Raw genomic sequence first — 27,879 nt, 5'->3', positions numbered from 1 at the left:
TCGCTTTGACTGACTGGCTGGTTGGTTGAGTGTCAGCCAGTCAGTCAATGTGAACTCATGTATTCATTCATCGTCCTATTCACCTGAAATTGACAAAGTGACTTTGACCTTCCGGTACTTACGACTCGAGCCGGCGCAACAACAAACGCTTTTACCGTCCGACGACGTGGCTCTGCGGATCTTTGCGATCGGCACGCGCTCAAGTAGCGGACCGATCGCAACCAGGTGGTTTCCTTTCGGATCTTCGTATTCCGTCTAGCGTATCTGAATAAGTCCGTACACATCGTGAATCGCTTCCCCGTGAGAAAGCCCGTTGAGCGATCGATGGAGGCGAGTCAAGAGCGTCCACGGAGCCGGCTCAGGCAACGCTTCGAATCGATTGAGGGAAATCTAAAATCCGTGAATATACCACGCTTCCCAGGAATGGTCCACAGCTGCTATCTTCCCTTTTCATCCGTCTGAAATTCATATTCTTCGATTTTCGATCTTCAGACTTAGAGGTGGATGAATTGTTGCTCTGGATCAAAACACGAACGCTTGCCCAACGTAGCTCCCTTAGTCACGGTCGTCTCAAATGCGAAAGAAGCCCGGAAAAACACGGGCCGCCTGGATAGTATTCCCCGCAGCCAAATTTAATGCTACGCTCTGTGAGAAAGCTCCTGTTCGAACGGTTGATGGAGTCGAACTCGAACTCGTTTCTCACACCCCGTAATCGAGGCTCATCGAGACCCTGATGTGTAGCATATCGCCCCTAATCAGAATTGTCTTGTCGCACAGAGAGCCTCTGTCGGAGGGTATCTCCGGGAACTTCAGTGCCGCGGAGCGGATTTTTGCGAGATCATCATGAGATTTCCTAAAGGGGGTTCGGCCGTTCTTCACGAGAAAGTACATCAATCAGGACCGACGACGGTCAATCCCCATGATCATTCTGCCTAGAATTCAGCAATCCATAATGCAATCCGGCCATGCTGTCTGACTTGAGCGCCTCGGGAGTTGCGCTAAATTCGGGACTCCTCTGAGCATCGAATGCCGCATAGGTTTTAGCTGTTTCTACGCTTCCTCGCAGATCCCCAAGGCGGGGCTAGGACAGACTTGACTCGGAACCCTTCCCTTGCTGAGGCGCGGTTTATCATTCAATAAAATGAAGAAGGAGAAGCGCATCTGATCGAGGAACGGTTGATTAGATGAGCTGCAGCCGAGACAGCTAAACTTTGAGTTGGTCAATGCGATATAGGCGATCATGGGGTGCCTAGAACGGGAGCGAGAAAGATAAGCGCCCCAGCCCCCGAATGCCGGAGAGGAGGCGCAATCACGGAGAAAGGCGGAATATATGCCGGTCTGCCCCGGGCGCCGACCCGGCTGGCTGCGCCGATTTCACGCAACGATCCGAGATCTGCGATACCGTTAGCCTAAGTGAGAGTAATGGCGAATTCTATCCTCTCAGAGAAGGAAGATTGAGCTTGAGCCAGTCGTATCAGACGAATACTTAGTCTTGGAAATCTTGGAAGTTCCGCCGCGCGCTTAGGACAAGTTCGAAAATTCGCGCCGCGACAGCTCGCATTCGCCCAATGGGATGATGTAGAGGAAGAAATTCCGGACACGCTCCCGGAATCACCGCGGACCAAGAATGCATTCAATCATGATTCTAGACCGGTGCGGCGTGAGCAGAGTCCTAGTCCGCGCGCAACGGAGGAAATCTCCACTCTAAAGCTCGGATCTACCTAAGCGTCGGAAGGAGTTCGAATGTTTTGACGCGGCGCCCTCGCTGTGTTCATTTCATTGCAAGATGGCGAGCGAACCGCTCAAGCAGTGTGGACAGCCTCATTTGGCGAAGCAAGACTTGGCCAAACTCGTGAGTATCACCTCGACACTACGCGTAGAGGGAGTTATCTACTAAATCTCCACCCTGGAGGTGCCAAACCGCTAGTGGTTTCCCCGGTGCGCCGCAAAAGCTTCCCGGCACCCGGCAGGCAACACATGGTCGACGTTCAGAGGGGTGTTCCATATTGAAAACGATTCGAGGGAGCTGACGACGGTTCCCCGAATTTCAATGTCGTTCATCTCATCTGAGCTCGGATGACGCGACGAGACAAAACAAAGCTGAGAGGAGAGCTCCATTTTTTTCCTGTCGCCCTCGATGATGCAATGCTCCTTCCATTCTGATTGTGAGCCTGAAAACAGTTTCCCTCTCGCAGGATGTCAAAACTCTGAACCCATTCACTCACGAGGTCATCAGTCGGCAGGCAACTATAAATATTGGTGAGTCCTCGAGCTGGGTTCCCCATCGGCATGAATTTTCCTCGCGTAATTAATTCCGAGCTCAAACTCTTTATTCAATGAAAAATCCTTAACGACCGTCACCGGCCTTTTCTAGGTACCATCGGACACGTAGCTCACGGCAAGTCAACCGTTGTCAAGGCTATCTCTGGTGTGCAAACAGTCCGTTTTAAGAATGAGCTCGAGAGGAATATCACAATCAAGCTTGGTTATGCCAACGCCAAGGTGTACGAGTGCGACGACGAGAAATGCCCCCGGCCAGGACGTTTCCGGTCCTACGGGAGCAGCAAGGAGGACGACTTCCCCTGCGATCGCCAGGGGTGCAATGGACGCATGAAGCTCCGACGACACGTCTCGTTCGTCGATTGTCCCGGTCACGATATTTTGATGGCCACAATGTTGAACGGAGCCGCCGTCATGGACGCCGCCTTGCTCCTGATCGCTGGGAACGAAAGTTGTCCGCAACCCCAGACCTCGGAGCATTTGGCTGCCATCGAGATCATGCAGCTGAAACACATTCTCATCCTCCAGAACAAGATCGACCTTGTCAAGGAGGCTCAGGCTAAGGAGCAATTCCAGCAGATAACAAAGTTCGTTGAAGGAACTGTCGCTGAAGGTGCTCCGATCATACCCATCTCAGCCCAGCTCAAATACAACATTGAAGTTATTTGCGAGTACATTATCAAGAAAATCCCGATGCCGCTCAGAGACTTCACTTCGGAACCTCGGCTGATTGGTAAGTGGTTCCAATCTCGCGGGAACCTTCTCGTATACCGGTCCATAATTATCGGAGGAGAGAGCGATTTTTTTCCGTTAAGTTCCTTCCGTAGACCAAGTTCCGCATTTTTTGCGCAGATCGTAATGTTCACCATTTTAATGATTATAGTTATCCGATCGTTTGACGTCAACAAGCCCGGATGCGACGTAGATGATCTGAAGGGAGGAGTCGCTGGAGGATCAATTCTCCAAGGGGTGCTGCGGGTGGGGCAAGAAATCGAAGTGCGTCCCGGGATCGTCACGAAGGATAGCAACGGCAGGATGATGTGCAAGCCGATTTTCAGTAAAGTGCTGTCTCTATGCACCGAGCAAAATGACCTCATGTACGCCGTACCCGGGGGTCTTATAGGTGAGACTGCTTCTCTCGACTCTATTCGATGCGATAGATAGGATTCTCAGGTGTACCTCAACGATGGAAAAGCTAACTCGCCCAAAGAAATGAGCTCATGTCGCTGATTTTCATCATTTCAGGTGTTGGTACGAAAATCGACCCGACATTATCTCGCGCTGACCGTATGGTGGGTCAAGTTCTCGGGTCAGTCGACGCTTTGCCGAGCATTCTCACCGAGTTGGAGATTGCGTTCTACCTTCTCAGGCGTCTTCTCGGAGTGAGGACCGAGGGCGAGAAAAAAGGAGCGAAGGTTCAAAAACTGTCAAAAGGTGAACTGCTCATGGTGAACATCGGCAGTTTGTCCACCGGTGGACGTGTTGCCGCCGTGAAGAACGATCTTGCCAAAATCGTTCTTACGAACCCCGTTTGCACTGAAGTTGGGGAGAAAATAGCTCTCTCCAGGAGAGTTGAGAAGCATTGGCGACTAATCGGATGGGGTCAGATTAAGAGAGGAATTTCGAACAATCCAGTCAGTCGAGGCTGATCATGAGAGGATAAGATATCGAATTTTCAAATAAAACGGCTACGGCTGCTGGCCATCTGAACGGATCTGCTCATTCGACGACGGAACGATATGTATACTCAACCTGAGCGGTTCGCTCATCTAAGCTCCGATTTCAGCGAGAATGACATGTCACGGGGAACGATTGAGAAAAATCGTGCGTAATTTATTCACATAACTATCTTCCGTCCTTCTGCCGAGGACTCCTCGCCCATCTAAGTTCCTCTCAAACATTTACAACTATTCGTTAATAAGGATGGATATAAACAGCGTTTGACTAACCGGATTCGGAAATCGATTTGTACAATTTCACTATGCTCTCCAACGACACGTCGCCCCCTCTGAGCTGCAGGAACAACGACGGCAAGCTTCTCGGCAACGAATCTGATTTTCGTCCGTACCACACCTCGAACTCCGCTCCGTCTATTCTAATCTTTTTCTCAACGTCATCCAAAATGCCGAGGATCACGTCTTCGCCACAAACCGAAATCCGTCTCGAGCGCGCATACGCCATGAAGTCCCGGATCAGTTTGAGCTGTTGCAGATTGAAAGTCGAATTCGAATCGACCCGGAGCGACATCAACTCGGTGAGAATCGAAAGCATTTCGAGTTGTTCGGCCGCGGCACATTCCATCACGACCGTGCAGAGTTTCTCCTGCATCTGATCTCGTTTTCCACTGACGGACAGCATGTTCTCGACGAAGCGCGCGACGATCGGGGTATTCGAGAAACTTTCCAGATGAACCAGTTTCCTCTCGGAAGTGCGGCCCCTGACCGCATCCTTGATGTGGCATTGCGCCAGAGCCGTTTTGTATCCCTTGGGATCATCGACGTACGACATCGTGCCCGCCTTCTGTTTCACGTGAATGAGAGATCGCTTCTCCAGCGCGTCTCTGAGCAGATCGAAATTCTTGCTGCTGAACTCTATGCGCCAGTATCTCTCATCGTCCACGATGACCGATTCGATTTGATCGAGATCCGGTAAGTTGCACGGGGCGACCAGCCTCTCGCTATCGGCGGCGTTTTTGAAGTTCACCGTGATCGACGCCTTGACCAGCTTATCCGAAACCACGTCTTGGCAAACGAACAGCCGTGGTTCGACCGCGAGCACGTACAGGTGTCTCAACGCTTGCAGATGGTAGCGATTATCCGAAAAATGCGTCGGGAATTTCGGGTAGAGGGCGCACACGAGAGCCGCGATCGCTTCGGGCTTCGTCGAGAGCGTGAGCGTGCCTCCGCCCAGGAAGAGAAACCCGATCGCCATGTGGATCATCATATGGCTGCCGTAAAAAACGCAGTTCGTCCCCTGTCCGATACGTTTCCGGAGAACGCGACAGAGCCGAAGTATTCGGAGATCTCCGGTACCGGCCATCACCAAACTACTGGCGAGAAGACAGACCAGCAGACTCGTTTCGATGGTGTTTTTCCCCGCCTGTTCGGCTGCGGGCTGCTTCTGAATATCGTAGAACATCATCACGTAGTGCAGAAGAGTTCGGAAGGCTGCCTGATCGCTCGAGCCGGCGTACTTGAGTCCCAAGACGAAACAGGCCCCGGCCAGGGTGTTGCAGTAAGCCTGAGTCGCTCCTTCATAGTCGACGGTGTCGTAGGGTATCTCTTCGGCGGGTCTTTTGAACGCGTTTTCGGAAATGAATTTCGTCAAGTGGCTCTCCACCCATTCCTTGGTCGGAGCGACCTGTGACCACATGATGAGACCCTTGCTCAAGGTCCTGAGCAGCAGATAGTCTGGTTGAACGGTGTCCAGAAGATATTGCGTCTCGGGTACATTCATCAGAGAGGCCATGTTCAAGTTTTCCGTACGGTGGTAGATCAAACCGAGGGCCAAAGTCGCTCCGGGAGAGGTGACGCTTATATTGATCTGATCTCCCTCGCGGATTTGGTAGCTCGGCGATCGGTAGAATCTCGTCACGTCGAACTGGGACGGTCCACCGACCATGTGTTTGTAAAGTGCGTTGCTGATTTTCGTCTGGATCGCCTGTGAGGTCGATTCTCCCTTGCAGAGCATCACCATGCCCAGAGCGATTCCGGCACTCAGCGAGTGGCTTTCTCGGTCGACGCTATGCTCCATTTCGGGACCCGGGGGTCGGCCGATCTCACTGAGGAGCACGTCGGACATGTGATAGTGTCCCGAGCCCAAGTACAGGAGGCCCAGAGCGGAGATCGCTGCGACTCGACACTCTGCAGAGACGTCTAGCTCCGTCGAGGTGGCCGGAAGGAGCGCATCGATGTGAATGGCGATAAGATTCGTTGCTTCCTGACTCATGCTCCCTCTTTTCGAAGCGCCCAAACCGAGGAGCACCCCCGCGCTCATGATTGCGTTCCTCTTCCTCAAAAGTTCACAGATGAATACGGGATTCAGGTTCGCCAGGTGACCGCCGAGCCCGAGCCCCAACATGAATCCTCCGAATTCCAACATGCCTCCGTTGTTGTTGGCTTCGGAATTCATTTCCTGATAGGACTCGTTGAAGGCAATCCATGAACTGGTGACGTTCTTTGAGTGACGAGCCACTCGCAAGCCGGCGGCAACCCCGTTATGGAACAGTGGCCAGTGCGTCATGTTCAGAGGGGTGTCGATGCTTTTCAGTTCGACAGCCATACCCTTTGGACCGAGACGTCCCGTGAGATTACAGTGCGCGATCACGATCGGCTCGCTGATCACTGGGTGCACCGAGAACAGGGTCAGCATGCCTCGACCCAGCGGCAGGGCGAGCGTTCGGATGCACAAGCTGTAGAGGCATCGTTCCTGCTCTTCCGCGAAGTCGTGATCCAGAACGTCAGCGCCCTGTCGTAGGTTGATCGTCACCGGGCTTGATGTGCTCAGCATCGAACAGACCTCTTTGATACGGGTATCGTCGTCGAAACGAAGCGACAGCATCGAATGGAAAAGGTTCTCGAAGCCTTCGCCTCCTTTGGTGGTTTCGGTCGGCGTCGGGATGAACCAATGCGTTTTCGACGACCGGTACTGCGTAACTTGGGCGGCGAGATCCCCACGGCCGAGGAGTGTGTAGAGCTCGGGACTGAAGTCGTGAGTCGATCGATTGGCCAAATTCATGATCAGATTGCTAAATATGAAACGGTACGCTAAGCGACTGTTGAATTTCGAAAGGTCCGGCGCGGAGAGGACTTCCTCGAGATTGGCGTTGCGGCTCACGAAGATCCGACTCGAAGGAAGCTGCTTGTACGACATTTCCGCATTCTCGATGAGCGTGCCGAAAACCTGGATCGTCGACTGGATGCTCTTACTGACACCAGCCAAGCACGGGAACGCCGTGCCGCTGGAATTCCCAGCCAACGCCTCGAGAATGTATTTCACGATACTCGGAGGTTCCGACTCGAAGAAGTGGGGAATCTGGAGGTCTTTCAGTCCTCTCTCGGGATTTCTGTGCGTTCGGGTCAGCTTCGAGTCGGGGAAGTCCTTGGCGTAGAATTCCCGGTAATTGGGCAGGGCCATGGCGGTCGAGAGACGACCCAGGAAACTCGCCATGACGCTGCAGTGGATCTCCATGATGCTGCTCGTTTTGAGTTCTTCGTAAACGATGTGCAACGCGGACAGTACGTGGTAGCTCATCGCACTGAGGACATTGGGGCTGAACTTCAGATTCGTATTCGACGTGGGGAATGTTCTGAAGGTCAGAAGGAATTCCCAGTTGCTGTCGTCATCTTCGGTCTCGGGCTTCAATCTCTTGTGGCGGGATACGCTCTCGGCTTCATGCTCGAATCCGATCAACTGCAAGATGAGACGGAGAAAGAGCTGAAGCTCTCGAATCGTGCACCCGCACTCGTCCATGGTGTACGACCTCTGCAGGAACCATTTGTGTCTGATCACCATCATCATGTCAGGCTGTAGAAGATGCTCCAGACCGTTCAGACAGCTAGTGACAGCTTCGCCGTAGTCGTGTCGGGGGAACGTCAGAACGTACTCCTTATCCTTGCGAACGTCGTTAATGTAAACCAAATTCGCGCCCGCGGACTTCAAGTTGAAAGCAATGTTCTGCGGCCGACTAGATTCCGTCAAGTTCGATGCGGACGAACGCGATCTCCTCCCGACCGGGGCCGACGTGGGCGCCGCAAACTGAGCCGGGGTCAAGCTCTCCGCCCGGACCGGACACAACATGGTCAGTCCGCTGTAAAGGATGAGATTCCCGTCAGCGGACGTCATGACCAACATCATTTGTAGCGATTCGATGTATTCGAAATCGTAGGCTGCGATCTCTCCGGCGAACACGAAGTCGCCGTCGCAGAGCTTCAAAATACGAAGTTTCCGCTGCGGTATCGAGATATAGGCCAGATATTCCTGTTTCAGAAGATCCTGAACCAAACGGACCTTGTCGGCTGGGACGGACGAGATCAACTTGTCGGTGAAAATCACTTCGAGCATCAAATCCGGGAGAACAGGTTCAACGATAACGGTTATGTTCGCGTTTAATCGACTCAGCATGGAAGACGAAGTTGTGGTCCTGTTGAAGGGAACCGAGAACGAGGAGCCTAGCGGGTCGGGACTCGTGTTCGTTAACGAGAAGAGACTAGATCGGTTCGGTGTTTTCATTGGCGTGACGTTTTTCAGCGGTGTCGCCTTCTGGACTCTAATCAATACAGGACTTTGTATCGATTTGCTCTTCGGCGTGTCCGACAGACGACTTCGTAGCGGATACGACATCGCCGGTGTGGACTGATTGGCGGGAGAAACGACCGGAGTCGAAGAGAAGAACGCTGGACTCTGGATTCTAGGCACACTGAGATCCTTGATTTTGAGATTCCCCTGCACCTCGGAGGTGTTCGACACTCGGAAACGGCAGATCGAATGCGTTCTGTCCCGGCTGTTGTATATCAAGACGAAATCTGACAGCTCAGAGCTGAAGCAGATCTGCGATCCTTCGTGGTAGGGGGCCTTGCGATGGAGCGAAATTATTTCCACGGGAGCTAGTTCGTCCAGAGGATGGAAGAGGGAGAATATCCGCGGCATCTTAGAGTCACGGGGCAGCTGACGCTCCAGGAGTATACCTTTGTCGGTTGGCCAGATCTTCTGAACATCGAACGGCATGTGCGTGACGTAGTCTTCACCGTCATTGCTGTACGTATAGAGGAGTTTCGAGTTCGCGTTCAGAGCCGATATGCACTTGATGTGCTTGAAATCAGGCTGCTTCGCGTTTCTTAGTTTTAGCACGGTTCTGGACTTGATGTCTTCGGTGCAATATCTCGCCCAGAAAACATCGTTCCGACCCTCCGGCAGGGTGAAAGTTTTCATGGCTTTGTTCATTCCCACTTTTCCCTCGGTCAACACGATCACGTTATCGTGGAGGCATAGTTCTTCCTCGACGACTTCATCATCGTTGGAAACGTGATATCGTCTCGAGACGGTCGTTCTGCAAAGCGAGGAAAGATCAGTGAGCTCTTCTGGTATCTAAACGAGGCTGCATTGTCATGTTCATAGCTAGGGTTTTCACGTCCAAAACTGAATCAATCGACTGCCGTGGGTCGCTGTAAGTTCTCCAGCATAGTTCTGCATATATTTTCGTTCCTCCCCGATCTGGGTGATCCAGACAGGACATTCGTCCTATCATGCTTCCCGCAGGAACGAAGTCCCATACCAGCCGCTGACACTTTCCCCCGACCACGGGATAAATTAGGAGAGAGATTTCGAAAACTTGTCTTCGGATCACGCACTACTCACTTGTTCGAATCTACTTGGCGCAATCTGTCATTGTCTATCAATAGAGTGTCTTCGATTTTCCGGCATCCCGGGTGCAGTTCCAGAATCGCCCGTCCACGGACTTGTGCCTCCCGTGGCGGAGGGCAACTCAACATGACGCTCGATTTCGCCGCCAGATTGTCTCATACGGCGAACTTCGTCCACATTCAAGCTGTCTATTCTACGCTAAACAAAATTCAGAGGTTTCTCATACGAGAGTCGCGCTAAACCGAACAGCCGACCGTCTATTGTCATGTCCAAACACAGCCAGACATGGCACTAGCGCCTTGACCGCCGATGGCTCGCAGGATTCGGCTGTCGGCTCCATTCAGATATGGATCAAGAATAATCGGTACAATACATTGTTGGAGAAACGACTGATTGAGCAATCCGGCCAGAACACCTCAAAATTCGAGAGGTTTTTCTCCTTCCTGCTCAAATATCGCCCTGGAGAAGTTACGTCGGTCTGCGTTTCCGGAGCTGTGAACGATTCCCGGGCGGGGATCAATGGAATCTCTACAGGCGATTCCTCTCGGGTCCCACGCAAAAATTTTGGAGAAACTTGAATCCTCGGTCGCTTCTCCGGCTAATTCTATACGGTATCAGCTGAGACTACATCTCGAGATTACGTAGAAGGAATGCGGCATTATCCCCACGGGAGAGGCGTCGAGGGAAGGAACGAAATGATCGCCTCGCTGAAGAATCGCTTTTTCCTTGATATTCACAGCGGTGAATGGAAAAACAAAACAGAGCAAGACTTAATGTAGAGCAAAAGTTGAATCGTGAATCGTGACCTATAAGTAGAGTTGCGATATGAGAGGACATTTCTTTCCCGAAAAAAGGACAATGTCCGCGCGGACATCGGGACGGAAAGCGGACACCCGAAGCGAACACTCTATTCTGTGTTTTTTTGCCTTTTCCATGGAATTGATTCGATTGTCCAACCATTTTCCTAATAAGCAACTGAACTTCGATAGCTTAATGATCGTTCAGAGACAATTTGCTGAGGAGAAAATTCCCGACCCAACCCCCGGCGCCTCTGGCTCACGCTTGTGCAGCCGAGACCTCGGTGCCCTCGGCGAAATAATAGCGCAGAAACTCAATTTTTCCTTGGAATTTAGTGGTATTTCTTTGGAAATTCCGGAAAGCGGACATTCCCGAGAAAACCCCGAAAAAGCGGTTAAAGCGGACAAAAAAGGACGTGTCCTCTCATATCGCAACTCTACCTATAGGCCATGGATCATTCGTATCTCGCATACACGGGATTGAGGAGAGAGAACTACTAGGAAATCCGATTCCGGGCGACCCATGACCCCAAGGCCTGTCATCCTCAGGGCCCCGAATACCTGGAAGCCGATTAGAAGTCTAGAGGCGTTCCTGAGGACCCCGGACTCCCCATGAGCTGTACTCGTCCGTCCATTCCCAGACACGGCCGCTGCACTGTAGACCGGATGGCGCGGTGCAGCGGAGAGAGTTCAGTCGTACCGACCTGCGTATCGTGTCATACTTGCCCGGAAAGCGGAGACCGAGTCTCACCGTGAGAATTTCGCATCGGACTCAATTTTTCCTCGTCTCCCACTTCCGCACGGAGCATCGAAACAGATATTGGATTTGGGAAAAAAAGTTCCGTCCGCATCCAGTCTTTGCCTCTTCCTATCCTCCGTGCCTTCATCACCTCTTCGAAATCGATAGATTCGCGGTCCCAGTGTCTGGCATAATCCGGACGCAGCCCCTCAATATTTGAGCACCACACTCAGGCTCCCTGGATGTACTTCGGAAGTTCGAGACTATTGTGTGAATAAATGGTATGCTCATTCCTAGGCGCACACATCTTGAAGAACGCGGTTCTGAGTTTCTTCGAGCTCTGCTTCCGATCACGACGAGATCGGGTTCATGGAAGGCGTAGGGGCCCCGCAATGTTCGACCGCCTTTCCGAACCAGACCCCATGGATGAAGCCCACGATCGCCTAATTGTAAGGTACTACTCGCCAGGATAGACCCAGGGGATGAGAGTACGTGGGTGGACCGAGACAAAATCCGTCGGCAGCTAGGATGGAACCCGCTTCTCCGGACGGAAGCTTTGACGGGAATCTTGGCGGAGTTCTCGGGACTGCATTATGGACATGCCAAATGGGGCATGCACCGTTCAGGCTCCTAGTTTCCCGAATCAATATTGACCTCTATCGAGGGCAGTGGTGATGATCATTTTCGTCGTCGGAGCGGCTGTGAGCTTGTAATTGAACATGAGTGGAGTCACGATCCACGCAAGCTCGAGCAGGAAAATGAACGGAGCGAAATATCTTTTCACAAAATGATATTAGAAGCATTTTAGAAACCTCCGGTTAATTTCAATAAATTGGAAACTACTCCAATCCAATAACTTCATAGAGGGGCTGCCGAGTGCTCGGCGAATGTCCAGTATCGGCTCGGCGGCAGCTCTGAGCAAAAACGTGATGGCTACTCACAATAATATGATCGAATCGGCATTCGAAACCCGAGATCGGGTAATCATGGTAGATCCACAAAGATTCTCTGTTTTCGATGACTACATCAAATCTTCGTCTCACTATGTCCTCAATCAATCATCAAATTCAGTGACCCACTCTGAATAGAGTTGAAAGGAGCTATACCTATAATAAAATATCATAATACGGCGCGTGTTTACTGACTTGGTTGGAATCACGGGAAAGCGTATAAATCACAGAATACGGGATTTGTTGATATCGTTCGGAGACCCTACCTTAAGGTATGTTCCCGCGTGCTAATTTCCGCCGTATCTTCCGGATCCCGGATTATGTCCGGCGGCGACAGTCATTACAGGCATCGTGGTGGCGTTCGGGTAAACTGGTGATGAAATGCATGGACCGCGAATCTTGTCTCAATATGTTCCGACGGAATCGGCGTATCTGTTTGTTGTTGTTCTTGCTCCGTCTGAGATTCTTTCACTTAAGTGTCGTCTGTTACGATAACAAGTCACGCCATTGTCCAGCTGGACCAAGTACCTTCGATGTGGAAGTGTCTCCTGAACCTGACCATGGGTCCTGTCCGTCACTCCCAGCCTGGTTGGGCGAACGCGCACAGCTTCTCCGCATCGCAGCGGCAGTAGCCCGCTTCCCCCCTATCGTATGATCTCTTCATCCTTTCAAGGTGCTGGCGTCTTGCCCTGATCGCGTATCCGTGTGCTTTGATCTCCGGTTGCAACAAGCGCGGTCGGACCGGTAAATCTGTCTTGAACCTGCGGGAGTGAAACATTTGACTCGGTGTGGCTCCTTCTAGTTTCTCCTGCGGCGTGTCGTTGTATGCAATCACTCCCCGCTCCCATTCTTCTTTGGCCGCCCCGGCCCGACGGATGATGCGCTTTATGATGGCTACTGCAGCCTCTGCCTTTTCGTTACTCTGATGGTAGTGTGATGACGACATGTCATGACGGAAGTTCCACTCTCGAACAAATTGTAGAAACTCCGTTGATCGGAACAACGGGTCCGCATCCGTCATCATAACTTCACAGAGTCCGAACATCATGAAGAGCTGCTTGATTCTGCTTACAATGCTCGTTGATGTGGGCCGGTCTGGTAATGGCATGGCGATTACCAGATTGGAGTAGTAATCCACTGTTACGAGGATTTTCTGATTTTTTAATGCTGCGATGTCGAGCCCCACTTTTAGCCTCGGTCTCGTAAGGATCTCGTGAGGGATCATGGATCATGGGCTCCTTCCTGGGGGCGCTCGGATACGTTTGGCATCCAGGGCACTGTAGAATGTGTTGACCTGCTTGATACGCGGCCAAAAGAGGTACGACCTCGCTCTCTGCCACGTAGCTGCCGCCGACATATGCGCATAACATGATCTTCTGATGAACTCTTTCCTCAGGTTCCGAGGCACCACAATCGTGTCTCCACATAGGACTAGGTCATCTTCGACTGTCAGGCGTGCCCTGTAGGCATAGAACTCAGCGACTGCAGGTTTGAGGTTCTTTTTCGACTCTGACCATCCTTGGCGCACGGTTTCTATGAGTCGTCTGTATTCTTCGCTCTCTTGCGCTTGTTCACGAAGGAGCTCGACTGTGAGATCTCTCATCGGCAGAAGTCGCACGATCCTGATCTCCGCTTGGATCCGGGGACTTCCCTTCATTGGACATCGAGAAAGAGCATCGGCGAACTTCATTTCGCGACCGGGCCTGTAAACAAGTTTCGCGTTGTATCGCTAAATATCCAGCAGCATTCGTTGGAGACGAAGGGGAACGTCGTCCAGGGGTTTCTTCACAATGTTTATGAGCGGTCTGTGATCGTTATGCACTGTTACCAACTTCGGATATTTGAAGTATCGAAACCGATTAGGGGCGTACTTGATGGCGAGAAGTTCCTTCTCTATCTGTGCATACCTGGTTTCTGTCGTGCTCATCGCTCTGCTAGCGAAAAACACGGGTCGCCCCTCCTGGATCAGGGCCGCCCCCAGCCCGTCCTTGCTGGCATCAAACTCTATCTCTTCTTCTTTTTCCACATCAAAGAACGCACGGATTGGGCTCCGGCTAACCATCGTCGTCGCCCTCTCGAAAGCGTCCTTCTGTGGAGCTCCCCATTCCCATTCTCGCCCCGATCTGCACAGTTCCCGCAGCGGGCCGAGCACCTGTGTTAGATCAGGTAAGAATCTTGATATGTGAGCCAGCATCCCGAGGAAACTCTTAAGGCCTACGACGTGTCTCGGTGCTCTCATGTCTGCTAGCCGCTTCTGCTTCTCCGAGTCGATTTGAAGACCGCGTTCCGTGAGGATGATCCCGAAGAATTTTGTGTCTGGAGTTCTCAGCGTTGTCGTCTCTTTGTTGAGCTTGATGCCCTTTTCTTGGCAGCGTCGGAGGAATCGGCTCAAGTTCCTGTCATGGTCTCGTTCGGCCTCTTCTAGCGTCTCTCCGCGTCCGCATACCAGGACGTCGTCCGCCAGGGCGTGCGTGCCCTCCAAGCCTTCCAGCAGGTGTACCAGGTTCTTGTAAAATATTTCCGGCGCGACACTCAGCCCGAATGGCATCCTGAGGAAACGAAAACGGCCAAACGGCGTCTGGAAGGTGGTTAGTTGGCTGCTCTCTTTGTCCATTTTGCAATGCCAGAACCCATCGGACAAATCAAATTTTGAAAACAGCTTCACCTTGATCAGGTTCGGGAGGATTTCGTCAAACGCCGGCGTATGGAACACCTCCCTTATTAGAACTTCGTTCAGTTTTCTTGGGTCGAGGCATATCCGGAGATCGCCGTTTTTTTTCCCTTGTATCGCGAGGCGATTCACCCATTGTGTAGGATGATCGACTCTTCCGATGACCTCACGTTTGATCAGCTGCTCCAGCTTCTGTTTCAGCTGGCTTCGCAGGTGCGGTGGCACCGTGCACGAAACGTTGCACGATGGCACGGCATGCGGCTTGACTGTTGGCCTGACCTCGCCCGGGAACATCCCCAGCTCCCCGTCGTAAACCCCCGGATACAGTCGCACGAGTTGCCTCATTTTCTTTTCGCTGTCGCTCTCTTTTCCGGCTCCGCTCATGTGCTCTGTCACGGAATCTATCTGGCTGTAATCAACGCTCAAGATGCCCAATTTCTCCGACGTGAATCGACCCAAGATGGGCTGGAGTTCCTCCCGCACTACTACGAACTCCACCTCGTGTTTCTTGCCTGTCTTCAGCTGTGTCAGCGTTATCTTCGTCTTCCCCAGCAAGCGTAACGTCGTTTCGTCGTAAACTCGCAGTGTCGGTCTGATCGTTGTATTGAGTCGAGCTTGCGGGACTTGCGATATCGGTACGACGTTGCAACTCGCTCCACTGTCGATCTGGAATCGGGTCATTCTTCCGTTATTTTCCCGGACCGCACACTTCATGTAGATCATTCGGCTCCGTTCGGAGCACATCGCATATACATATGAGCTGCAGCTCTTCGTCTGTCGGCTCCGCATTCGCCTGATCAGCGTTAATCGTCTCCACTCTCTGTTGGCGTTTTGAGCACACCGCCGCAAAATGGTTGAACTTCCCGCAAACCGCAAACTGCTTCCCTCTGGCTGGGCAATTCGCGTCCCCCAGACGATGACCTTTCGCGCAGTGCCGACACCGGATTTGGGGGCCATACCCCTGGTTCGCCTGATTGCGACCCTGCCAGCTGTTATTGTTTAGATATCTCTTCGGGCCGCGTCCATTGAATCGTGGACGTCTCTCCGTTGACGCAAATGTGTCTGCTTCGGGGGCGGCGGTACCGTCCCCCTCGATCGTCCGCTCTGTTCGCGGCGCTCCCGCCCTTTGGAAGCTCTTCAATTGGGTAGCCGAATTGTCCATCGCGAGACAAATATCTATGGTTTCCTGGAGCGTCAACTGTTTTTGCTTGAGTAGCTCCCGCCTGGTTAAGCTGCAGGCGACTCCAGCCACGATCTTGTCTCTGAGCATCCTATCCTCCTCTTGGAACTTGCAGGGCTGCGTTTTTTTTCTCAGGTCAATCAGCCATTCAGCGATTGTTTCTGATTGCAACTGGGCTCTCGTCCAGAACACATGAGCTCGGTAATGCTCGGACTCTCCCGCGTTGAACTTTTTCTCAAGCGTTTCCAGTGCTTCCTTAGGCGTTCTCGGCGGCGTTTCGCTGAACGAGTTGTTGTATTCGTCCAGCACAATCCTTCCTCCGAGAACCTTCAATAGAGCCGATTTCACCGATTCTTCCTTGTTTGATTTTTTGTTGCTATCAAGTAGGTTTCGAAGAGGTCCGTGAATCTTCGCTACTCCTCCGCCGATTTGTTCTTACCGGCGATGTCTTCAATGATATCTAGCTTCTCGATTCTAAGCTTCGAGGGGTCCTACTCTTCGTGTGAAGTTCGCGTGGGCACTCGTTGAGTATTCTTGAGTCTACCGCTGCCACCATGTCATGATCGGGGCCCTGAGTGAAGACACGGCCTCGTGCGGTAGATGCTAGACACCAACTTTTCTCTGTGCGTCGTTTATTATGATCGAGACATGTCTGCTTGCCATTACTCCTGCCACTTCCACAACACATCTAACAATAAGGACTGAGGTAACGGGTTCGGCCGCTTGCGCACAGTGCTTCCCCGGAGCGGTTAGCAGACTTGACGCCATCTTTAAGAATAAGTCGGAACTCGGGACTCTCCTTGCATCGATTCCTGGGATTCTCCGATCCCCGAATTCTGGGGAGCAGGAGCAAGGCGTCTCTCGAGATATGCGATTCCCTCCCGCGGAAATTCTGTGCAGAGGAGCGCGAATGAAGTCACCCCTGATCGTTGACGAAGTGCAATCCGTTCGCTGCTCCGCCCCTCTCCACTAGTGCGATTCTCTCCAAGTGTAAATTTCTTCTTTTTTGTTACAACGGAAATTTTGAAAAGCAAAGCGCTGAGGCGTTAACGGCAACCTTACCGACGAGACGTACTCGGAGCTCAGGGCACCGACTCTTAGTGAGGAAGGAGAAGGAAGGAAGAAGACCGAAATTACGTCCGATACATCGGTTCTGCTCAGCATCATCGCCGACCAGAATAGAGAAGTACAATTCTATCTCAGACCGAAGAGAGTTGCCTTCCCCTGAGCCTTCGCGCCGAGGTTAGTTCCAGTTTCCGTATTCCAGCTCCATGCGATATCCTCATTGAAATCAATGAGCACTCGGATGGGGATATTTCTGGAGAAGCTCCCCGCGTTGGATAAGAACTTGTTTCCCACTCTAGTAGACTGGACCTATCGGTGTCATTCGTATCGATAATTTTGCGAGTGAGATATTTCCCCAGGAGAGATCCTCTCGAGAGGAAGAATGCCACGAATCAGGACTGCAGCGTCTTTAGTCGGAGGGAGTTCGTCAGATTTGAATCACCGAACACCACCCGGCCGCCAACGGAAGCCTCGCAAACTGACGGATGCCGATCAAGATTACGTTCCTGGGGCGGCTTCACTCAGACTTCCAGCGCCTGCATGTACGGATGGACAGTGTCCCGTATACCGGAGATCGCTGAGGCTGATTCAGAAGCGTGAAATTCGAGATATCCAAGCTCCGGCCGAAATCTCTGATTGCTCCACGGAATCCGACGCCGACGAGATTTCCGACAGACTATCAGAGATTTCGGACTTCCTCGATCTCGATGACGAGATGCTCGACGGTCTCCATTATTTCGACGGCGTGGATTGCTTGACGGATAGGGAGACGATCGATGAGAACAAGCCAGAAGGGATCCGGTCGGAGAGCCCTCCGATTCCCGAGAGCCGTACTCCCTGGCTCGGACGAAGGAGAACTTCCCTGAGAATCCGTAATTCCACAACAAAGACTCCAAATTCGATCGCAACCCCGAAAGACTTTCCCGTAGCGAGGAATTGTCCGCGAAGAGAGATCAAGCGACGACGAAAATCCTCGAGAGGCATCAAGAGCGTCGACAATACCTGTCCCATTTGTGAGAGGACTTTTCAACAGCTCGGTCATCTGAGGGCTCATTTCTTCCTGCACACTGGTGGGTCGAGTCCGGTCGAGCGATGCTCGAATATCATCAAAAGATCTCATCCTCCGGGGGCGAAAGTCAAATTTTATTTCCATAGAAATCCACGGCGACTTTCTCGTAAAACTAAGTCGGTTCCGCCCTTGCGATATTCCAGGTGAGAAACCCTTTGTCTGCGAAATCTGCGACAAATCCTTCGCTCAATCAGGCCATCTGATCTCACACATAAATAGTCATACTAGTAACCGACCTTATGTGTGCGACTATTGTGGCAAACGCTTCACGCAGAGTGGCCATAAGAGGAATCACGAGCGCGCTCATTTGGGTGAGGCTCCTGATTGCATTGGGGGAATTTTCTGAACACAGCATTTCCAGAACCTTTCAGAGTTCTCGGGAGAGTTGGATGCCATTTTGAGACGTTCCGGGCCACAGGAAGCATTCTTTAGGCACTTTCTTGAGTAAATTGTTTTCTTTGCAATACCAGGCATTCGGCTTTACAAATGTGATCAGTGCGATAAGGCCTTCACTCAGTCCGGTCATCTGGTCAATCACCTTCGGATCCATGACGGCGACAAGCCATACACCTGCGAAGTCTGCGGCAAGACATTCACTCAGTCGGGCCATCTCAAAAGCCATATGAAGAAGCACTACAACTTCAAGAGCGAGTCGCTAGAGTCGCATGATTGTCAATTCTGCGGGAAACAGTTCTCACGGGTAGGTGTCGGGAGCTAGGAGAGCTCGTTATCTCAAGAGTTTTCATGTGTTCACTCGCATCAATCACCGCTGATTCCATTTTTCCCAGAATGAGTTCCTCAATGATCATCTGAAGATACACCGGGATCCGCGACCGTTTACCTGTCCCCGTTGTCCAGCGAAATTCTCGAGCCTGACATTCTTGGGTATTCACGCGGTCCTACATATCGAGCAGGAGTGATTCTATTCGAGGCTGGGTGGCTCCGAGTTCCACTGTCGCGCTATGTACATCCTTTTGAAAAACCATGCGGAGCATTTGATTGAATAAGATCCCTCCTTTTAACCTTATGGAAATGGTACTTAATCCGCTCTCACGCTTCGAGGTTTTAGTGACCAGTGTTCTTGAGCACGGTACGAGAATAGAGATCTTCATTGCTCGCGAATAGTGTTCCTCCGACGATTCATCTCATCGACTCATTCTAGACTTGATTCAACCTGAGGATCCAGAAATGCTGACTTCATGCGGGATCCGCTATAGCCCGCTGTTGACCGACGGGACGTGATGTGTCGCAACGGGGCATGCTCCAGGGCGAGGGGAGCTAGGACATGGAAGCTTGATTCACGGCTTTCGAAAGGATACGGTCGCCTCATCGAGAAGGTTGGATTAATCAATCGTTTTCAGGTCGGAAGCAGCCGCCCGACGCCCTCATGAGAAGTTGTACGGAGGGTCCGGCAGGAATATTCACGTGAATTTAGTTTATTGGGGTTTTCGGTCATACTGATGCCTCCCCGAGAAAATCTGGTTCCGCAGATGGGAGCTGTAAGGATCCTCTACCCAGTTCTGCGATCCGCTCGCAAGAGCTTACCGTGGTACGTGAGAGTTCCTCGTGACTCTTTCCCCTGTCTAGCTGCGAGTTCCAATGGAGATAATTGATCAGGTAAATGAGAGAGGCGATGGGATTCCTGTTCAACAAGATGGAAAGCGATCCATTCCGAGCGAGAGAGACGAAAATTGCAATCGTTTTGGTACCAACCATTGATTTTTTATTGTAACCATCACAAAATATTATGATACAGGAGTCGATAGCAATTGTTTCCACCTTTGATTGAACAAGTTACTCGTTTGTCGTGTCTCATCCGTTTCGATCTACAACCATCATACTCTCGTTATTTTTTTCTGAGTGATCCCCGCGAGAGCCGGCATTTCCGCGCCCAACCCGCTCCGATGAACCACCACGCGCTAGGCGCATAGCAACAACCTCGATTCGGACTGGCCCTAGCTAGTTCCCGGTCTCGAAGCCGGTCGCAGACGCCAAATGGCTCAATCCATAGTCTCCTTGCTTGTGTCGTTCTAACAGTCTACATCGCTGCGGTAGAAGTGTCAAACTCGAAATCCCTGGCCCCTTGAGGAATGAACGGCACATTTCCGAAATGCGATGCGGCCGATATTTCGAGCGTCCCACCGTTCCGATGCCCTCCTCACGGTTTCCGGCACGGGGAAATGTCGGTGTCTTTCGCCATTCATCGACACGGGAGATGAGACTTCTCGCTCCCCTTCTCGTGATCCGGAGTCGTGATCGAGTCGGCGTCCGTCCGCATATTTCATTCAAGTCAAAATCGCCAAGGTCTTGACATTACGTACGCTGCCGGATATCATATTGAATGGGTTATTTGGCACAGATAAGGGGTCCCGGATCTTCCCGCGAAGAATGACGATTATCGACGCTTTGATGAGACCGCGCACTAGAGGGAAACGAAACCAGACGAGCGCAGGTAGCGGGGCGTTCTGTAAACTGACTTCCTACCGATCCAGAAAATGATCAGTCAAACGATCTGGAAGGATACGGGACTCTTTCTCGAAGTATCGATCATAACGGCATGTGCTAAGATTTCATCTGCCTCCGCAAGCCAGGGACTCGGAGTCAGTCCGGGAACATTATTTACAGAAGGTCAGAGACGAAATCGTGACTCCGGTGATTGATTCTCTACCCACTGAATCGCAGCGGGATCTAAAACTCAAATCACACCGTTGGCGTCCCAGCCTACCGAACGGTCATCTTTCGTTCATCACTCTATCGGATTACCTATAATCCCCCCTTCCATTGAATGATCTTTTTCTCAGGGTGCCATCGCTAGATTCCAAAGGTGTCCGAGGAGAGCGATCTGGATCTAAAAGAGGAATTATTATCGCCTCCCGACTCCTTCCGCAACATTGGGGCACAAGTTGAAGTTGAGGGAGAAAACTGATGCGTCCTTCGAATTCTCTGCGACTCGCTAGGACACACCGAAATCGGTGCCTGACTCGGAACGCGTCAGCGTCCTTAGCGAAATTCGGGTCCAGTGTAGCTACCAACGACTCGCGGTAAAACGAGCTCAACAGAATGCGGAGCGGCAGTTGTTCGTGCGCGTTCCTTTGCTCACAACTCACAAACGCTTCGAGGATGCCACACGCGACCGGAGCAGCCGCTGTGAGCCTCGCGTGCCTCTTGAACCGGAATCGTCGTCAACAATGCTGGTCGGGAGAACGTTCCGACCTCGCCAGTCGATCCACCGGTACGTCATATACAGCAGGGAGGAGCAAGATCCGCTCTCCACCCGTATCAAACGTCTACTCATTGGGGCTTTCCGCAGCAGTTGGTTCGTGGACGTTGATTTGTTGTCTCTGTTCTCGAGTATATACATTCACATCAAGGAGCAGCAAAAGCGTGCCCCGCTTTCACCGCCGACTACTTCCGCGCCGCGAAAACGTTTCACGTCAGAGTCATGAAGAATTCCCGTTGGGGTGGGTCCTGCTGGAAGAGGAAGATCCGTTTAGCGTCGAATTTCTCAAAGACCGCTCGGGATGGGGGAACCTAGACCGCAGTCGTCGATTGGAAAACCTGGAATGATATCTATGTTCGAGCCCGACCGATCCGAGGCTCGAATCCAGTTCGAGACAAAAAAATAAACAAGAAGCTATCGGCCATCGCGCGGACCGGAAAACTCGAGCACGAGTTCAGATTCAACATCTTCGAAATTGAGAGTACTGGCGGAAGCTTTTGAAGTCGAAAATCATTTCGGGAGAAGGAACGATGCTAGGTCAAGATCTGAGCCCAATGAAACGCAGAGGATGGGTCAAGAGTCGGGATATGGATGACGTCATCATAAGGCAGAAATGGAGAGATTGGGGGAAGAGTCGAGAGGCATTGTCTGTTGTCGAATTTTCCGAGCGGGACAAGAAGCCAGGCAAGCTCTTGGTTGGTTTCGTGTTCAGCAGAGTTTACCGACCTGTGGCGGCAGGCACAGATGGATAGGCCCCGTTTTCGAGCGCAGTGCAGTAGCTGCTGCGGTTGACGCTAGCGCGCAGATCCGTGCGATGCTTTTTCAGATCAGAAAGCGTCTTCTGCAGGGTGGAAGAGGATCCGGGACCAGGAGCGGGTACGAGGGTGGAGGAGGATACGGGGGGACTGGGAAGGGGACCCTTGGCTGGGCTCGCGGAACTTCCAGACGAGGTGTTTACTGTCACATGGATCTCCACCTTAACGGCTGTGAAGGCGAGAGGCGAAAGCAGCGTTAGAACATGCGGGGACACTGACTGGCTGATGGGCGGACGGGCGGACGAGCGGACGAGCGAACGAGCGGACAGACTGGCTTGCTTGACATGCAAATTGAACAACAGACGCTTCGAATGTACAACTTGAGGAACGGTCCAGGTAGAGGGGAAGATAAGAGAAAACAAACAGAAAAACGACGGGGTCTCTCCAGGACCCCATGGATTCGCTACGATTATAAGAAATCATCGCGCGGAAACTTGCGGACATACCGCCCGCTGACGCAACCATATCGAGGACAGAGGGCGTCGTGATCACATCTTGTATAAACATGTTAATCGCGGAAATATAATATTTTCGAAGGAACATACCTTCGGGACTCTTTGGTGCCGTCGTTGTCGTGGTAGTCGCGATCGTCTCGTAGGTGTGATTGGGCTTACCCTGCACCACCTCTTCGTATCTTGGCGGGTTCATACCTAAGGGCATTTCCAGGGACTCCTTGATCTGATTGTTGTTTGCTGCAAAATCGACTTGGTCCCCGGCGGATCGTGTGGCATCCACCCCGTTCGGGAGGAGTTTGTTACTGTTCGGGGAGCCGCTCGGCGAGTCCTCCTGCGTGCAAAGAGGGAAAACATGAGTTCGAAAAATATCTTCTTCTCGGCCGAGAATGGACGGGAACCACAGGAGAAAACTTCGGATGCGGAGCTCATTATCATCGACCCGCAGAAAAGAAGAACTTCGGACCTCGTCGTTGGGACGGCTGTTGGCACTGTTCCGGTTCTGTTCCTGGCGTATTCGAGCCTCTTCGATCGCCTCCCGTCTCGAGATCTTGTTCTTCTCGCGGATGCTAGTCCGCCGCACACTCTGACTCCGAGTGTTTTGACTGTGGCTTCTCCGAAGTCTTTGTGACAATTGTGACAGCCGTCTGATCTCCATCTCATTACGGAGTTCTTTGATTCTCTCTTTCAGCTCGGGATCCTCACATATATCTGTGAAAAATTATGCGGATGAGAATCCAACCCGGAACGCGCTCTTGACCGTGTAAGGACACCGAATTGTGGGAAGTAGTGGAAATTAAGTTCTCAATGCTCACCGTAAGGGGTTTCACCGTTTTTCGTTTTCGCGTTGAGATCGGCACCGGCCTGAACGAGGACCTCCACAGCATCCGGCTGAGGAAAGATGATACGATGATTAATCATCACCGTCGGGAATGACAGACAGATGATGATTGGAAGATCATGAGAGATTATTCGCTCGCGATTCCGCTTCGATTATTATCGGACACACGATTGAGTCAAGTTGAGCGCATTTATCAAAGCGTGGTGGATCGCGGATCCGGAAGAGGAGACTTCGGGAAATGAGGATCTTCCGGTCCGAGGGTTCAAGAACGGCGAACTTGGAACCGGCGCAAAGGTCGATTGTATTTTATGAATCTCTCGGGATAGACTCCTCGGACGTGGCACGCGAGAAAATCATGCGTCGCGTAAGCTACAAGCTCCCAGGTGCTCGGCAGGTCTTCTATACGAAAACAAGTTCCAAAGTAGAACACCAGTGCGATGCGAGTTGAACGCATCTGCCATGAATCACGGGATGAGACCCACAGGACCTCTCCCGATTGGGTCATGAAATGAGGAAGCCTCCGGGTCGAATGGAAGGGGAGGCTGGGAAGAAAAGACACGGACGGAGAACGAGGAGAGATGCGATTTCATCGCGGAGCGGAAACATTCCTCGACGGTGAGCTCTTGCGGCGACGAAGACTCGTTGCTCTCTTGACTCTTTCGTTTTTTTGCGGTTTTTATCGTTCTTCCCCATCCTCGCGGGCTCGCTGCCATTCAGTAAATCGCTATTTTCCCTTGCTCGATCGCTTTTCTGTGAAACTTTGTGAAGACCGAGGCCGCTGGTCGCTGCGACATGACACCCTCGAAACTCCAGGGCTTGTTCACTCTCTCTCGACCGGGGACCGCGCGCTCGGGGCCGCGGCAACTATCGATATCGCCGGGAGAAGTGAGGAATATTACGAGAACGACACCGCCATCGTCTAAGTCATTCGTTTCATGGACCGCATCGAATTGAAATTGCAGGCGGAATGTCGATCGATTGTTTTCAAAACAAGCCCACGCATCCCGATGACGGGCTCCCTCGAGGGAGGTCACCCGAACTCCGAATTCAGGTTCATAGTCGAGCCGTCATTGTGCGCCCACGCACGCGAACCGTGCGATATCGGAGCTAAATCGCGACATTTTTTCCCGTCCAGGGGAGATATCCGAATCTGGCGTAATCGAGACGCGCAGAGAGGATGACTAGCAGCGAGGCACGCCGAAGGACGGGGTTGATAAGGAAAGAACGGCAACGATCGAGGGGAAACGGAAAATCCAAGCTCGAGGAGCTGCGTCCCCGCGGCGCGTCTCCAGCCCCAGGAAAGCATACCGAGAGCGGGATCCTCCCGACGCATACTCATGCCGATGATCGATACCGGAACGATTCGTGTTTTCTTTGAATTCGAGCCCGATCGAATCTCCACCGGGCAAGCGCGATGCATGCTCCCAATCATTGAGCAAAGGATCCGATGGGGACTCGCTCCTCGCTTCGTTCGGGCGCCGCGCCGGCCGTATCAGGACCCAGAACCCCGGAGCTAGAATCTCGTTGACCTGGTTCCTGATACTACATATTTTCTACATGATGTGTTTCCGGTATGCTCCACGATCGACGGATCCGCAGAAGGTTGTGAAGGAATTGGATAACTTACGTGACCCCAGCATGCAGCGGCATGGATCGGTTGCCAAAGGTCGCAGTCGGCGGCATCGGTGGCCACTCCGTTCTCCAGAAGGAATTCCACCACTGATATGTACCCGTTCGCTGCGGCAATATGGAGCTGAAAACGAAATATATCAATAAGCGAGTCAGCCGACCGAGAGCCCCCGAGAGAACTCGAGAATTCACACATTGTGTTTATCGGATCATTTCGCTAAGGAAACGGGGCTTAACGTCACGCTTTTCAGCCTGTGGGGACCCGCCGATTCTCCCCCCCCGTCCTATTTCTTGGGAGGCGTCGGAAGGGGCGAACTCGAGACTTTAACCCCTCGTTCGAATGAAGAACGGGAGGCGTTCGAGGACAACTCCGCGCAAGAGTTTGAAAAAACTCAATCAAAACGTTTTTATTCACTCTTCTAGAGTAGATCTGGGTGTTTAAAAGTTTGAAAAAATTGACTTCTGCTGAAGCTGGTGGAGCTTTGCTGGCCAGATGCTCATTCATAATAACCTATGATTCTGAAGATTGTTTCAACATCGCATAGGCGACCGAAAAGGACTCGAAAAATCAAGATATCTCACCGGTGTAGCGAGTTGCTCGTCCTTCCATTCTAGATCACCGCCTCGTGCTTTATGTTCTTTCAAATCTTTCAACATTTGCATTTCAGCAGCTGCTCGCGTCGTATCGATTGTGTTCTGAGTGATTCCTCTCTTCGCCATTTCCGTCTCTATGTGATCCAGGGTCTGTTCGTCTTCACAGATGTCGTACGGCATGTTTCCATCTGCATTAACGGCAAGAAGGTCCGCTCCTCTGCAGAATGAAAAATTTTTCTCGAGATAATTACAATCGTCCGGATCGGGCTACACCTTTTGTGTATAGACATAATATCGAGTCTGGGAGTCCGAAGAATTCGGGGTCCGGGCACGAAACCCGCCGTTTCGACTCCGTGTACGTATCCGACCCTGACGGAAGCGGCCACAGGTATGGCCGCCGTGGAAGCGAACGTCTTCGGAGACAACGACATCGGCAAACGAGAAGAGGACTTACTTGAGAATAAGATACTTGACTAGGTGTATGTGCCCACAAGTGGCAGCTGCGTGCAGAGGAGTCCACTGCTCGGAGTCCTTCGCGTTAACGTTCGCCCCGAACTCCAGTAAGAGCTTCATCATCTCCTCGCTGTCGTCTATGCAACACTGGTGCAATGCAGTGAGACCGTCCTCGTTCGTCGAATCCGGAGACACGCCCATCATTAAAAGACGCCGTACTGAAAGGAAGAGAAAGCACATCATTTACTTAACTTGCCATGTGAGACCAAGGAAGACTTCGTCCCGGGCTCTCCGGTGGTCAGGTCCGTTCGCCTACATTACGTCCCATCGCTATTCTCCTCAGCAAGATAAATATCGTCCCTGATCGTCGGTCGTTCACGCTGCTGCTGCTGCTGCATCCGCGGCGGGAATCGGAGTCGCGACATACGTCCGCCGCGACGGGAACAGCACAAAGTCTCACATTCACATTCTATTAAGTGGCTGCGTTTTACGTAACAGTGTTGGAGGAGTGATCCATTAGGAGACACGCTCGGTGGGAACGTGCGAGTCAGACAACCGTCTGGACGCCGACGGCCGGTCGTCAACAGAACGACGATTCCCGTTAGAGGCCCTTACATTCCACTTCGGGCAAAGCAAGGCAGCAGCAGCAAAGAGAATGAATAGACATCTGGGAAAAAATGATAAAACTCTCCCTCGACGAAGATTGATGAATGTCTAAGCGAAGCGTTCGTTCACGTTGTTTCTCGCACGGTCGAGCCGAGAGAGCTACTCAATTGAACAACTTCAACGCAGACACCCTCGTGAAGGATCAAGTAGTGTAGGAACAAGTCTTCCGACGATACATAAATATTCGTTCGCGTGAAAGAAAATCACAATCGTAAGGTTTCATCGTCGAACATTGCTAGATGTTCCGCGCTGATTCCCCATCCGGGTCTCTCATTAGATTCCAAGAGCTGGGAATGTTCGCTCGACGACTTCCACACAAGGAATGAGAAGGGTTGAGCAAGCACTGTAGTCGTTGGTGGCCGGGATTATATCGAAGTCCCCGGGAGGGGAGTCTGTCCAGAAATAACTCGCAGCACACCGATCGGAGGTGGGGCTCAGGCCGGCAGGAGCCCGAGTTCGCGCACCGTTAGCAACGAGTCAGCTGAGGAGGCGGAGGGGAAGATAGTAGGTGTTGGTGCAGGACAAGTCAGCTGCTCCCGCGGCTGGGTGAGCGTGTACCCATTGGGGCAACAGCTCCGTCGCAACCTGCTGGAGGAGATCTTGTAATTGTCGCATTTCTAAATTTAGTCCTCCGAGCGAGACGAAGGACGCGACGGCCAAGAGCAGCTGTCGCTTTGTATTCACGCCTGGCTGAAGGATCACATGATCAAGGCTGCTGCGTTCGATAACGCAGATTCTGCCAGAGTCCAATCGATCGACGCCGTGTACCGGGCATTCGAACCCGAGGCGGTTCGCATGGTCCGCCGTGGTCGGACACCGCGGTGATTCTGGACTGATAGGCATCGCAAAAGCGACGCGGTAAATATGTAAGATGTCACATATGGAAACGAGTGAATCGACATTGCGTCGGAGATCGCGAGGCTAATCTCGGAGACGTCGCATTAGCGCCCCCGGACGGCCGTCGACCCACCATCGTTCCCTCGATAGCTCGTTATACGCTCACAACGGAAAAACGTTTTACGAACGGGAGACAGGTGCGCCCGGAGAGGACGGGAAAATTCTCCCGCTTACCTCGATGAATAATAATCGGAAGACC

At 52.1% G+C, this 27,879-nt stretch overlaps 4 protein-coding genes across 4 annotated transcripts in view; 2 read left to right on the top strand and 2 right to left on the bottom strand.

Moving 5' to 3' along the window:
• Positions 1-1,778: 1,778 nt before the first annotated feature.
• Positions 1,779-3,929, top strand: LOC100904573 (eukaryotic translation initiation factor 2 subunit gamma). Its single transcript, XM_003746333.1, has 5 exons — positions 1,779-1,852; positions 2,196-2,259; positions 2,375-3,013; positions 3,164-3,403; positions 3,526-3,929. The coding sequence occupies exons 1-5, from the start codon at positions 1,787-1,789 to the stop codon at positions 3,927-3,929; spliced, it is 1,413 nt and encodes a 470-aa protein (XP_003746381.1). The 5' UTR covers positions 1,779-1,786.
• A 295-nt stretch (positions 3,930-4,224) lies between these two features.
• On the bottom strand, positions 4,225-9,853 carry shtd (anaphase promoting complex subunit 1). Its single transcript, XM_003746332.1, has 2 exons — positions 9,637-9,853; positions 4,225-9,328 (listed from the first exon to the last, which is right to left on the bottom strand). Exons 1-2 carry the CDS (start codon positions 9,768-9,770, stop codon positions 4,225-4,227), a joined length of 5,238 nt encoding a protein of 1,745 aa, XP_003746380.1. The 5' UTR covers positions 9,771-9,853.
• Positions 9,854-17,759: 7,906 nt separating this feature from the next.
• Positions 17,760-19,033, top strand: LOC100904144 (gastrula zinc finger protein XlCGF8.2DB-like). The gene is made up of 5 exons (XM_029112329.1): positions 17,760-17,874; positions 17,974-18,114; positions 18,257-18,424; positions 18,584-18,813; positions 18,902-19,033. The coding sequence occupies exons 1-5, from the start codon at positions 17,760-17,762 to the stop codon at positions 19,031-19,033; spliced, it is 786 nt and encodes a 261-aa protein (XP_028968162.1).
• Positions 19,034-20,805: 1,772 nt separating this feature from the next.
• MYPT-75D (Myosin phosphatase targeting subunit 75D) overlaps positions 20,806-27,879 on the bottom strand; it is a 30,432-nt gene continuing 23,358 nt past the window's right edge. Inside the window, exons 3-10 of the mRNA XM_029112323.1 lie at positions 26,119-26,335; positions 25,653-25,881; positions 25,069-25,194; positions 23,416-23,491; positions 23,067-23,311; positions 22,694-22,931; positions 22,060-22,317; positions 20,806-21,584 (exon numbers count right to left, since the gene is read on the bottom strand). Coding sequence (XP_028968156.1) covers positions 21,475-21,584; positions 22,060-22,317; positions 22,694-22,931; positions 23,067-23,311; positions 23,416-23,491; positions 25,069-25,194; positions 25,653-25,881; positions 26,119-26,335 — 1,499 coding nt within the window. The 3' untranslated portion in view covers positions 20,806-21,474. The remainder of the gene's footprint in view (positions 21,585-22,059; positions 22,318-22,693; positions 22,932-23,066; positions 23,312-23,415; positions 23,492-25,068; positions 25,195-25,652; positions 25,882-26,118; positions 26,336-27,879) is intronic.

This window comes from Galendromus occidentalis, unplaced genomic scaffold (genome assembly GCF_000255335.2).
Source record: "Galendromus occidentalis unplaced genomic scaffold, Mocc_1.1 scf7180000077495, whole genome shotgun sequence".
NCBI lineage: Eukaryota > Metazoa > Arthropoda > Arachnida > Mesostigmata > Phytoseiidae > Galendromus > Galendromus occidentalis.
The sequence above is the reverse complement of the archived record's forward strand: the minus strand, read 5'-3'. Positions and strand labels throughout refer to the sequence as shown.